General features: G+C 42.1%; 1 protein-coding gene across 1 annotated transcript; it reads right to left on the bottom strand.

Annotated features, from left to right (window-relative positions):
• Positions 1–203: 203 nt before the first annotated feature.
• LOC139336535 (myelin protein zero-like protein 3) lies at positions 204–13532 on the bottom strand. The gene is made up of 6 exons (XM_070970668.1): positions 13354–13532; positions 10708–10874; positions 5286–5499; positions 2476–2632; positions 1218–1287; positions 204–893 (listed from the first exon to the last, which is right to left on the bottom strand). Exons 1-6 carry the CDS (start codon positions 13451–13453, stop codon positions 813–815), a joined length of 789 nt encoding a protein of 262 aa, XP_070826769.1. The 5' UTR covers positions 13454–13532; the 3' UTR covers positions 204–812.
• Between the last annotated feature and the right edge of the window lie 510 nt (positions 13533–14042).

Raw genomic sequence — 14042 nt, 5'->3', positions numbered from 1 at the left:
AAGGAAAGCTGTGCATACAAAACCAAGACTCATTTCTGTCATACCACACAAAATAACCACATACAAACTCACACATCCCCAAACTATGCTGAGTAGTGAGGTTATACACACGCTTTATGTGGAAATATTGATATGGTAGTAATGTACAGACACTGTGCTGTACATACAACATACTGTACAAATAGCACTCAGTGGTCACTGATGACATTTGAAATCAAACCATTTATTTTCTTTCCAAATATTAAGGATTTAACAGAAATGTTCCACTACACCTCGACAGAAACATACAGACGCTGCGACAGACGCAATAAATTAGACAAAACATATCTATCTCCTTCACAATAAGCAGGTAACAAACATAAATCATCAAGATATAAAAATACACATAGTGCTTGTCAGCTGGTACCTAACAGAATGATACTGGCTGCTTACCTGTGCAGACTGAACAAACAAATCACAATTCATCAAGACCACAAGCTCTAAAACTTTAAGGCCTCTGCTGCTTCACAGTTCACTGGTATGAATACAGTGGACTGGCTCATGAGAGGTCCTGGGAAATATGGGAGCTTGTAGGCAAAAGGTGAATCATATTATTGACACATTGAATAGTGTAAATATAATGCTGAAGATGCAGACTGTCTCAAGACAAAGGGGTTACCACAAAAAGTAAACATCACCAGAGTGACTGGGTAAGTGGTCGACTGTGGCAAAGATGACAAGAGTCCAGCATTAATTGCCATTCAGTACCTCCCATGTGTAAGGCACCTGTAGGTCTACATGTTGCAGTTACATCTCCCAACCAGCAGGGTTCTCTAGCACTGAGACTCAGCATAGCCCTCATGCAAAGAAGGTCTCTGCTTTAGGTTGTGATACTCATCTTCATCCTCTGACTCCTGGACAGACCAGAAAACAAGCCAGTCAGATGAAGACAGACACACGCGCACACACACATGCAAGCACACAGACACACACACACACACAGACACACACACACACACACACACACACACACACACACACACACACACACACACACAGTAGACCCAAATACAAAACAACTACATCAGAAAAATCAATGTTTCATAAACCCTCAAGTCCTGTTGTCAGACATAGAGATCATGCAAAATTCAGTGTGAAACAGATCTGGCAGACATGTCTCATTAAGTTATATATGGGTTGGAAGAAATGTGTGATATAATGAATGTTGTGTACCGTACCATCAGATATAGGTCACAGCACGAGGCCCTCTTTACTTTGTCCCCTGGTGGGTGGATGCCATACTCCTCTCTGAGGAATGCAGAATGGACAGTTAAGATGGTGAGTAATGACAATGATCACACTTACAATTACCATGAAAAAGCCTGCTTGTAACAGTTTGACACTGTGCTTATATGCCCTCAACATAGGCTCATTATTTTTCACTGACCCAGCCCTGGAAAACCAGCTGCGACTAGCATCATCATCATCACTACCATCTGACATCAGACGCAACACCCATCGCAGAGGTCAGTGATATATGTGTTCAATAATTTAGTATGGCTCTCGAAGGATGTTATAGAAATTAAAATGGCCCTTAATAGGAAAGAAGTTCCCCGTGCCTGCATTAAAAGAACATTTCAACAATTTGGAAAATAATTCACTCTCTTGCCGAGAGTTCGATGAGAAGATTGATACCACTCTCATGTTCATCCACATTAAGCTGGAGCCAGTAGCCAGTTAGCCTAGCTTAGCAAAGTAACAAATCCACTTTCCAGTCACTCTAAAGATCACAAATGAATATGTTGTATCAGAAAAGGACTATTTGTGTTTTCACAGACTGTTATGTATATGACTCTTTCCTGACTCTTTATGCAAGCTCAGCTAAAAGGCTGCTGGCTCCAGCTTTATATTTCAATAATGAGAAATCTTTTAATTTAACTCATGAAATGAGCACGTGTCCCAAAAAGTTTGTTAAAACAGGATTAAAAACGTGTTGTTTCCTGCTGGAAGAAGATACCTGAGTGCAGTTTACAGTAAACAGGTCAACTCATTGTGGTTGTGAGAACTCCAAGTAAAGAGAACAATGAAGAAAAGAGCTGCAGATTACATTATAACTACATAAAGAAAACAAAAATAAAGGGCCTAAAATGAACTTGGATCTGTTTGATATGTATCAGAGAGCAGCACTAGCTCGTTTAACATTTATATTCTGGTAATACATCAGCCAAAAGAGCAAATACCAGCTCCTGTGTGACTTCAAATCACAGGGAGTAACACACAGCACTGTAAACCAGCTAATTGCAGGCTTTAGTACTGCGCTCCTCACTGATTCATAGCACCTTTCTACAGCAAGCGGACCAACTGAAATCCAACATTCTTGTTCAACCGTCGTCAAATTAGCGACCCAGAAGCACATTTATAACCATCAAAGCCTGCAATGACCATCATTACCCCCCGGAGACCCACAGCAGTGATTGGTTGAATAAATCTACTCACCCTTCTGTGACCTCTATGGGTGATCTGTAGGACTTCGATTGGCTGCGCAGTTTCTTGGGACAGAGCATCCGTCCAATCAGAACGAGGGTGATGACAGCGGAGGGGATGAGGACGAAAGCGAGGAGGACCGCAACATCGGAGAAGCGAATGCTGGGTGCTGGGGAGGAGGATGTGAGGTCATTCGACACACATTAACAAGCTGTTTATGACCACGCACACACATGACGCCATACCATATTCACTTACAGAAGCTTAAACTCCACAGACATATACGCAATATACAGCACATACAGCAATATGTACAGTGTGTGTCGGTAAATACGTAGCGGCAGATGTTTCAGATTCAGTAAGCAGACTTGGCAGAAACACCCAGCCAAAGCACAAATCTGCCACCTTATCCTTCAGTTCTCTAGGAGACATTTCTGCAACATGGTCTGGAAGATGTCTAAACACTTTGAATACTTGAAGGAAAGACATGTCCCCCTCGAGGAGGATCTTACTCCGGATGATAATGAAAAACAGAGCCGACGGTGCCCAGTAATTCAGCAGGCCCATCAGGAGAGGAGGATCACTTACTTTGTCGAAGGGAGAGTGTATGCGGATAACAAGACTGATCTGATGCCCGCATTCAGCTCGGAGGATCAGTTCTGTTTTCTGCAAATAAACAGCTGTAAGATTACAGTGACAGCTGTTCTGCTTAATAAGAGCTTTACAGTTAATGCTTGAAAGGCATTATTTCTTTCTGCAAAAAAACTCGGATGCAGACTTTTGTCTGACCCACGTCATGTCACATGGAAATCAGTGCTGTGACAGTCCAAAAAGCCATCCTATTGGTTTTGAAATACCATCGAATAGAGTAAATAAAAGGACTCCTGCTTGGTGGAAGCTCAATAATTCACTCTTACTTAATGAATCTCTAAATTTTATTAGCAAAAATGAGATAACGGAGCACCTGGAAAATGGCACAAAATGAGCAGGCCTATGGGAAATCCTGGAAGATTGCTGAATTAGTTTCCTTATCTTCTATGCTGAATATATGTCTGAGATCCAAAGAACACAATTACAAACTGCAACTGAAACTAGATCATTTATATGTTAGCAAAGCCAAAGGAGAGGTTATACTTGCCAGGGCTAAGTGGATCGAAGAGGAGGAACACAACTCCAGCTATTTCTTCAAGCTAGGCAGAGCTTAGAACAGAAACGGCATGACAAGATTTCCCCTAAATGGGACAGTTCCCAAATCCCCGGGAATAGATGGGTTGATGAATTTTCTTAAATGTCAGCAGAGCTTGCTCCCTTATTGTCTGAGCATCAACAATAAAGAACTCCCTCCTTCACTATGGCAAGGTTTAATTACTCTAATCCCAAAGCCCCAGAAAGATATGTTAATGTTGGATAATTGGCATCTCATCTCATTGCTAAACACTGATTAGAAAATCATTGCATTATGTCTAGCTAGTAAATTAAAGAAAGTCCTAGATTACATTATTGATGAATCCCAAAATGGCTCTATGTCTGGAAGATACATAATTGATAATAGAAGACTCAGCCTTGATGTTTTATACTGTTCAAATTCATTCTTTTTCTAGATTTTCACAAGTCTTTTGGCTGCAGTGAGCGTGAATTTAATGTATAAAGCTCTTGATTTGTTTGGCTTTGGAGAATATTTGGAAAAATCAATATGCACCTTATGCTTTTGGGACTAGTTCAATTAAACTGCCCCATGGAGCTATGACGAGATTTAGAGTGGAACAGGGGATCCATCAGGGCTGTCCCTTTCACTCCCCATGAAAATTCTAGCCAATTAATTTTTAAAAAGTTGCTTAAAAGATATTTCAGCAGCAGGAAATATAATGTCTCCTAGTCAAATGATGGATCTCAAAGTGGTATTTCGGTTAAAGTATTCAAGTGTGAGTTGCTTTCCATCAAAGCCTTCAGTGATTTAAAAATGCTGGGGATTCCTGTGTAATCTAAAGTTAAAGAACTTGACGTTATCATCATTAAAGACCAAATTTCAAACACATGTGAAAACTGCAATCCACAGAGCGGGCTGTAACTTTCAATAGAGGGAATGGTTAGCCATAAGACACAATTAGTGGAGCAGGTTTCACTAACTAGTATCATAAACGCTGTTTATTGAGCGAGACTGGATACTGTGATTTGTTTGTTCTCTGTTGGCAGAGCTGAATCATTAGGAGGAGTCAGACACCTGATCACAAGAGCGCCAGCCAGCCTCCCTCTCCTTGACGATACCGCTGACCTTGGAAAATCAATTCAGTGTATTTCCAAACATGTGAAATGTCTTTAAAGAACTGCTGTCATCATTTATCTTAGTGCCGGTCATTGATTCTTAGTCTGCCTTAAGTTTAGTTCGAAACTGTTTTCACCAGTCAAAAGAAGCTAACTTAGATCTGATGACTGACTGTGCACTACATCCCTCCCTCCACCCAGCTACAGTCTCCTGACAGAGGAGGCAGGCTAATATGTGTGAGCCAGTATAGCTAAAATGACAGGCTTACACATGAACAGATGTTTGGATTAGGCTGTTATCTAAGAAAAAAATGTGTCTGGCAGTGGAAAATTAAACTTCTTCTTCTCCGCCCTGTCTCTGCATGTACACAGAGTATTACTGTGAGAAAAACCAAATCCAGATATCTGAGGTGAAATCAGGACACACACTGTCAAAAGAAATCATACATGTTTGAGAGGATCAATGTGGATATGCATCAGGGTGGGATCATCAGAGTTCAAGCGTGCAGAAAAGGGCCCTGCTTGGTTACTTTTGCATGCGTGTATGTGGACCGTCTTACCCTTTGGCGTGACTGTGAGTACAGTGTGTGAAGTCGGGGACCCATGGACATCAGGAGGATTTCTGACTGAGCACGTGTAGGTCCCGTTATCGTTCAGCGTGGCGTTAATCAGAGAGATGGAGGCATCCCCGCGCGCCGGGGTTCCCTGCCACCGGATTCGACCAGTAAACTGACCGTCAAGCGGAGGGAACGCCCGTGAGGAGAAGTGGAAAAACTGGATGGGAGTGAGAGAGGGTGAAAAAAAATCTGTTATTTGTATGAAACAGATGGGTGCAGTCAAACGGAGGCCATGAACAAGGATGTGAAATGATATCTGATCAAGTCTCCCAGCTTTTGACAGGTTCATGTGCAGTGATTTGTGCATTCCTTATCCACTTTGTGAGACATGTATGGTCGTCTCACCAGGATAGCAAGATCTAAATAAACTCAATCAGTTCTCTTATACACACAGCTTATATAAGCCCGATTCCAAAAGAGCTGGGATGCTGCATAAAGTATAAATACAACAGAATCTGATAAGAATCATCATTTCTACATCTAACTTATCATTTTTCTGCCTAAGGGAAAAGTGTCTGGAGCAACAGGTGGTGGGACAGATGGCAGTGGGACTTTTTCTTTTGGCAATATTGTCAACAGCAGAGTGAAGAGGGCTGCCTGTTCAATCTTAGAAACATGAATAAAGATCTCATCCAGGGCAAGGCAAAGAAATGCATGAGTGTGCATGAGAGTAATTGAAGTACAGATGCCTCAAAAGCTGAATTTTAACATTTTAGTTTAACACTGACCACCTAAGTTTGTTTTCAGCGACAAACACCATCTCGTCATTAACTCCCACGTCAGGCTGACCCCGACCTCTGCAAAGCACGACATCCAGAGGATGAGTGTGTTGTTGTGAATGTGGGCGGAGAAAGGGGGATGAAAATGTACAAATACTACAGGATGTGCTTTTCACAGAGTAAACTAAGAGTGTGGAGTTTGTGTTTTAGTAAGTTTTATGACACCCTGGTTAGTCACCAAAAAAAACCACTGAAGGTAAAAACACAGCGCTTTGATGGAGGGGTTGATCGTGGATGTATCTGCTTTCATCTTTTCTCTGTTGGTCTTAGACACTGTTTGTATATCTTATACACTGTTGATTGACTCTTTGTTCACTTTCCATTCACCTTATTTTAATGAAAGCTGAAAGAAAACCATGTGATAAAGTAAGTGAAAAACCCGAACACTTGCTTAATCCACTTATACGCTGATATGAATGGATGCATCTGGACTGCAGAACTTAAAGTCTGCCCAACGTACTGCAACACACACAAACAGTGCAGTGAGACTTTGTTCAGTACAGTGAGAATGAAAAGGTACAATTTCAGCTAATCAGGAAAGAAACTGTTACAGTAAGATAAATAAATACAATTAGTGGACTGATACGTAACATGAGCAGCTGGTCATTACTGTTCTGGTCTACGTCTTGTACTGAGCTAGCTGAGTCAGATAAGAACCATGAAGACATCAAGAGGCTTTTAGATTATTTGAGGGATAAGATCAGAGCTGCGCGGCCTTCATCTGTACTCTCAAAAGCACAGCAGAAAAGAGCTATTGATTTCTTCTTAAAACAACATGGATGTTTTTGCATCCAGCCAATTCGTGCAGCTCCTTTCATGTCACAACTAAAAGGGCCCTATTTTCATCGTGCAATTGCAACAACAAGCGCAAAGCTGTATGTAGCTCTGTACGGGCTCCCAGACTGCGTGGGTGTCTGCAAGCAAACCTGCTATTTTGGTTCAGGTACGTGCTGTAGCTCAAAGTGCAAAAGGGCTGGGCGGAGGTGAATATAGATTGGAGTGTGTAGTGATTAATAAATTCACTGTAGTGAAGTCAGTGGATGTCTGGGTGTGAAATACCACCCAGATGGGCAAAGGTCAGGAAAACGATCGAAGCGCTGCCTGCACTGGTTGTTGTGCTGCCATTAAAACAGGCCCAAATTGTTCTAAAAAGGCTCAAGGCTGCTCTAGTGGGTAGCAGACATCAGCTTATAGTCACTCCACCATCTCCATATCAATAAGTGTCCTTGATGTTCACAACCAGTCTCTACATTTAAGAGTTGCCTTAAAACTTTCCTTTTTGATAAAGCTTATAGTTAGGGCTGGCTCAAACCGGTCGAGGCAGATGGCCGCCCACCCAGAGCCCGGTTCTGCTCGAGGTTTCTGCCTGTTAAAAGGAAGTTTTTCCTCGCCACTGTCGCCAAGTGCTTGCTCATGGGGGAATTGTTGGTTTCTTTGTAGATAAAAGAGCTTGGTCTGTACCAGCTCTATATGGAAAGTGTCCTGAGACAACTTCTGTTGTGATTTGGCGCTATACAAATAAAATTGAATTGAATTGAATTGAATTGAACCACGAGCGGCCGACGGAATGTCAGTGCCATTCAGGACGCCCCACTAAATAATCCTACTCAATAACTAATGTAGAGTGCTTTGTAACAAACCTAAGTGAGCAGAGAGGATGTGCCTCTTTCAGAGATCATCCTAATTCTAAAAAAAATATTCTAGTGGCTCTTTGCAAAGAAATTCCTCTGAAATGTTTTTATAGTGAACACCATGTTTTTCTGTATTTTCTCATAGAAAAGAGTGAATGTGTCTTTCAATGCAAAGCCCCATGTCACACCCCTTTCAAACAACTGCCGTGAAGAGTTCGTCAATTCTTCTTCACCCTTTATTCAAGCTTTCGAAGCCTCATGCAAGTAAGTGCAGGAAATAAATTTTGGTAAATATTAATAAAGATCCAAAATGAAATCAAATTCATAAGGTTCCCTGCAAACTGAATAGAGAAATGTATTATTTATGATATAAGTATCTAAAATATGAAATATATGCATGGTGAAAATAATAAATAAATCAATAAAACTAAAGACCATGAAAACTCTATATATGAGCAAATATTTGTATATGAAAATATGAAGAATAAGAAAAATAAACAGACTTCCAGCTTTACAATGTGTCAAATCTGTAATCTGTGCTTATATGACCAGAGGCAAACAAAAAGGAAAAAAACAAACACAGAATCACTGCACTGATACAGTTTTATGGTTTTACAAGTGTGCCTACCAGCAGCATTTTCTGAGAGGTAGACGGACATAAACTGAGCCACCTCCCTGTATATATTCATCCAGGGGCTGATCATTTGAGGACCTGGCAGAGCTCAGTCTACAGGACAGCAGCTTGAATCACTGACCACACCGTCTCAGTCCGGAAACAAGCATTCAACCCAACGATCCTTTTAAACTCATGAGAAAAGCTGCAGCACAGCCAAGAAAGTTGGACTGTTTTCCCCACGGGGGCACCTATTCTATAAATCTATTTGATAATTTAGACAAAAGCTTCCACCGACTTGACAAACGGAAAACCAGTGCTTAACTGAAGTTTTAAATCACCATAATAGATCTATTTTTAGAATTATTCAGCAGAATTCAATTGGCAAATCCTCCAATTACCATCACCTCCCACTGATATTTGATTGAACATTCAGCCTCTCTTCTCCAATCTGCAAAATTAATTCTCATCAGGACTGAGGTAATTATGCAAGCCACTGAAGCACTGCAGCAATTCAGATTGACACTAAAGCTTTGGCTGCAAAATCATATTTTCTGATGGAGCTTTTCACATGCTTATTCATGGTCTTTCCCAGTGTGATATACGAGCGGGGACACACAGGCCAATAAAGCAGCTAAAACTGCTAATGAAATTGGATGGAAAGTAAATGAAGACTTAGAAATAGAAATTAGAAACTTCCAGACTCGGTTCCATCCATAGGCCGTATCAAGAAACTGCCAGCCATAATTCATCTGGGATAAAGAGAACAAACTAGTAGGGCTGGGCCGCAAGATATACAAGCACTATGTGACTGAGGACACACCTAATACCTGTGTGCTTTGTGAGGAAATACCAAGCTATCTGCTGACACACACTCGCATACACCCTGTAACACCCACCACGTCATTCTTCTTCTCCTCCCCCTGCACACTTTGATACAACTGCATCTTAATGACTAAACCAACAGCACTCCGTATCAGCAGAGCCACAAAGCATTAGCCTCCACTTAACTCTGAGTGCTCCTATAGGAAATGATAGCATATAGGGTTGCAGCTACCACACTATAGATTCCCATGGTCCAAATGCAATTACACAGAACCACACTTGATGGGTATCTTCAAGTACAAATGGAGCTGCTTAAATCATGCGGTGGATTTTTAGTGGACTGGTCACTGAAACTGAACCCAGAGTGTGTGGGGTTAGAGGACTGAGTGCAGTTATGGGTGGGGATGGATACATCTGAACGCACTTCAAACAAGACCACGAAAGCACCACATAGGAAGGGGTATTACAGTAGCTGACCAGACAGGGTTTCCTGCAGAGCCCCCCCCCTTGAAAAACACACAGGCTGGGCTATGTTGATAAATCAGATGTACAGGTACACACAGCATCTGCATTAAAACTGAGACTGACAGGGTGTAGGTGGACATGTAGGTTCAGAAATGAAGAGAAGCTGGTCAAAAATGAAAATAAAGCAACCACATATTCAAACAAGTCATGTTTGTACAGAGTGGCCAATGGGAGTCACACACCTGTACCTGTGTGAGGCCTTAACATTATCTTTCAAATTAAATGGAAACAATTCGGCGCCTGAAGTTCTTCATTTATTATATCATTTAAAACGCATTAGGGCTGCAATTAACTATGGTTTTCACCGCTGAGCAATCTGCTGATTCTCTTCTCGGTTAATCAACCAATCGTTTACTCTATAAAATGTCAGAAAATGTTTGTTCACCCTCCCAACTTTTAACTATTAACACTGGGTTCAAATGTATACAATGTAAGTGATTAAGGACCACCTCTATTACCCTATTTTAGTTCAGTCCAAAGTCCCAGACCCGTGCACTAAATGCAAAGACAAAGAGATAGAGGGACACTTAAAGGTAAAGGCATATTATGTAAGTGTTCATGGGAATTGGGAGTGGTATTTTGTGTTTTGTCGTATAGTTAATCATTACTTTCCATTGTGCCTCGTGTTATGTTTAGCTGGTATTTTCCCAGCTGCGTGTAACTTAAGGTGCAAGAAGAAAAGTTATGTATCTGAGGAACAAAGTAATAAGTAAGTTTGCACAAACTGTAAATCATCTTTAGCTTTATCTAATGTATGAATCATATTATATATTTGGTAGAATTTCTTGCCTTTGCTTTTCTTTAATGTAACATATGTATATCTGTTATGGAGAATATTTTGCCCACATTTCACTGAACCTGATAGGAACAACATTTGGAATGGACTGCGGCTTCAACTGAACTGAAACGTGCATGTTCATTTTCACATACGTTGCACCAGTATCTATAATAGAGCCTTGCTCTCAAAGTAATTCTGATAAATGTATACTCACTGTCTGTGGCGGCCCTCCACTCTGGGGCCTGTAAGACCAGTCGACAGTCATCTTACTGGTCGGCCTACTGCTGGAAGTGAAAGTGCAGGACAATGTGACGGCGTCCCCTTTAGAGGCATGGAGCTCAGCTGGAGTCGTCACTGTGATGGAGGAGACTAGCGAAGGGGCTGCAGGTGAAATGGCAGAAAGAAGGAGGGGGAAAACAGATGAGTTACAAAGGGCCGGGGTGAAAGAGAAACGGGAGTGGAAAGGAAGCAGACAAAGAGAAAGGAGGACACATTGTAAGTGACATTTGCTACAAGGAAGAGAGAAAATAAAAACTCGAGCATCTACAGCTATGCCCACACCGCGGTGGCAGGCATGAAAGCAGCAGCACAGCCAATCCCTTCAGGTAGACACTGAACCGAGAGACATCCTAAAACAACTTTCTCACCAGCCTCTCTTGTTGTATTTGACTTGCTACACATCTGTCTGACGGGGGCCTCCAGCAGCCGGTAGAGCTATGCCCCTGTGTCTCCAGATGTTTTATTGTTACAGCGTCTGCAACAAATGATTGTTTGGAGCTCCCTCGACTGTACCCACGACCAAGAGCTGAACGCTGACAGCTTCTTTGAGAGAGAACCTTGAAATATTCAGCGACATCAAGGCATTAATGAGGCCTTTTGATTAATAAATGTTGGGCTCAGTTGATTTTCATAATGACTCTAGAGAGGTGTAGAGGCCAAGCATGCCAGGGCAGCTGGTCCAGGACAATGTCCACAAATTGACAAGGGAATGAATTCACCTCACCCCCCCTTCCCTTCACAATCCATTGTAATGGCAGGATTTACTCCAACCAGAGTGCAATTATTGAACACATATCACTTATTCAGGCATTGATCTCTTAGTTCAGTTGAACCTACGGCAACAGAACAGTCTATAGCCATGCTCGCAGCTCTGTGAGGCTGCACAGCTAAATGCTAACATCAACATGTTGACATGCTCACAGTGACAATGCTGGCATGCTGATGTCTGGCAGATAATGTTTCCCAGGCTCACCATCTTAGTTTAGTATGTTAGCATGCTAACATTTTTCTAATGAGCAGTAAACACAGCTCCCTGACACTGACGGGAACGGGAAAGTCATTCGGTTTGCAAGGATTCTGGATCAGTTTCAAAGGGATCACCAAATTCAGTACAATTTATCTTCATGGGACCTTAAATATCTGAAAGTGGTGGATTCACTGACACTGCCACCCATAGAGCAAAAGCACTAGCTAAAAACAAAAGGTATGATCATAATACATCAATTGAAAACTGGTTATATTTGCGTGTCAGCACCTGATTCATTACACGCACACACAGTTGTGTGTTTGAGGCTAAATGAAACATGGCCTCCATTTCAAAGCAAAGGCCTCAAACCGCCTGTATATCCGATCTCAGGCCGACACCACTAGTTCCATCTTAGACTCCAAAAGCCTTGATAAGGACAAAGTTTATGTTACAATAAAGAGTGTAAGAGATACAGCATCATCCAATCAACCAGATTCATCTACAAAGACGGCGGGGTGAGCGAGTCGACAACGTGAACAAAGCTATCTCTTCATAAAAGAGGAAATCAAGCAGAGGAGCCTTGAAAGCTGAACTGCTCTTGAACTTGAAGCCGCGATAGTAATTGGTGGTGGGATAGGAAAGTTGGCGGCTCATCAGTGACCATGATGACACTTACTTCCTACAAGACATAACTTACAGAGAAAAAAAGTAACTGTCTAAAAAACTAAATGGTATTACAGTACGATATTGTGACAGTTTGTCCTGAAGTGACCCCGGCAGGAAAAACTGGCTGCATTCGTACATCCTGGTAGACACTGCACTGGAAACAAATACAAGACAAAATACAAGTGTTTATCACTAAAGACAAACCATAATGTCACAAAGCTGCTCCCTCAGTTTCATGTTGCCTGTGTTCTGACTAAGCCTCCAATACACAGTAGCCATTGCTGCCTGCAACTCCCATCTTCATGTCTTCAATCACAGGTCAGATGCTTTCAGAGAGAGGAAAACATCTGCCCACAGTTCACTGCCATGTTTGAAATGGACTTGGCAAAAAGTCAGTGCTCTTAACTGACTGCATACCAGCTGTCAGAGGCCCTCAGAGGCTGGCTGAGTACACAGGCCTGTCTCTGTCACCTTTTAACTTGGACTCCTCCGCACAAAATTCAATCATTAGGCTTCACTGACGGTCCTGTGAACTAAAGCGGGGTGTAATTTGCCACATGTTCTTAATCATGTTTACTGTGTTCTTTATATTGTATGCTAAAACACACAAGCTGTTTGCACCGTGTCTCTCTCAAGGAGGGGTATTTGATCAATCAGCTAAAAATAAAACCTGGGCCGTCTTGCCATGGCGGCTTATGCGTCCACAGAGCTGTGGAACTACTTTTCCTGTCTTTTCTTGGACTTGTGTACCTTGTGACCGCGGAAATAAAACGCGGACTATGAAAAGGAATTTATATTAACAGAAAATTGAAATAAATAAAACCTAAGCAAAACTATCGAAAAAGCAGGCCGGCGGCTGCGGGCGGCGGTCCCAGCCTGGGGCTCACAGCAAGCCCGCTGCAGGCGGACGGGGCGGCGTGAGAGCGCAGCTGGGGCCTGTTTACTCACCGAGAAGTCCGAACCAGAGCGGCAGCAACACGGCGTTCAGAGCGGGACTCCCTCGGCGCTGTCGACGCATTTTAGGATGTGAAAACGGGTTCACTCGCATGACGCTGAGGGGGAAAAAAAAAAAAAAAAACCCTCAAAGTTGCGTCAAAGTTTCGGTAAAATTCCGTCCATGGTCTGTGTAGCTGAGTCAGTGTCTCCGTTGCGCAGGCAGTGGACCGTCCTACCTGACAAACAGGTGTATCAGGAAGTGGAGCTGCTGGATCACTGAGCGTAAAACAACTTGGGAAATTAAATGAAGTGAAACACCACGATGAATGATAAAAAACATGTTTTGCTATATCAAATATGGTGTTCGTAGTGACTGAACAGTGTGTTTGTAATTCAGCTCAAAATCTGCGTGTTTATACCCGAAACTACTTCAATATCCTGCTGAGAGAGAGGTCTGCGCAGGAGAGAGGCGGCCGTCCACAGAAATGGTCAGATCTATAAAATTAACTTTAGTGTCACGATAAAATGCCTTTGTGGAAAAAATAAAAAATAAAAAAAGTTTATATCCCAGCCAAATGTCACTGCAGGAAGACTAGATGAACAGGTCATATGAGTGGAAGTCCGGAAGGAGCCACAGGGGAAATCTGTAGTAATAGTAGTAATACAAAGCCTGCCAGGCTGTTTCAGGTCATTCCAGCTTA

Source organism: Chaetodon trifascialis, chromosome 9, assembly GCF_039877785.1.
Source record: "Chaetodon trifascialis isolate fChaTrf1 chromosome 9, fChaTrf1.hap1, whole genome shotgun sequence".
Taxonomy (NCBI): domain Eukaryota; kingdom Metazoa; phylum Chordata; class Actinopteri; order Chaetodontiformes; family Chaetodontidae; genus Chaetodon; species Chaetodon trifascialis.
This window is presented reverse-complemented; position numbering and strand designations above follow the sequence as displayed.

What these genes read in the sequence shown, in the direction of transcription:
- LOC139336535 (XM_070970668.1), bottom strand. Translation starts at nt 13,453, where the DNA reads ATGCGAGTGAACCCGTTTTCACATCCTAAAATGCGTCGACAGCGCCGA. An exon ending in GCTCTGGTTCGGACTTCTCG is followed by an intron (nt 10,875 to 13,353) that starts GTGAGTAAACAG and finishes TTTCACCTGCAG; the next exon opens with CCCCTTCGCTAGTCTCCTCC. An exon ending in ACTCACAGTCACGCCAAAGG is followed by an intron (nt 2,633 to 5,285) that starts GTAAGACGGTCC and finishes CCTCCTCCCCAG; the next exon opens with CACCCAGCATTCGCTTCTCC.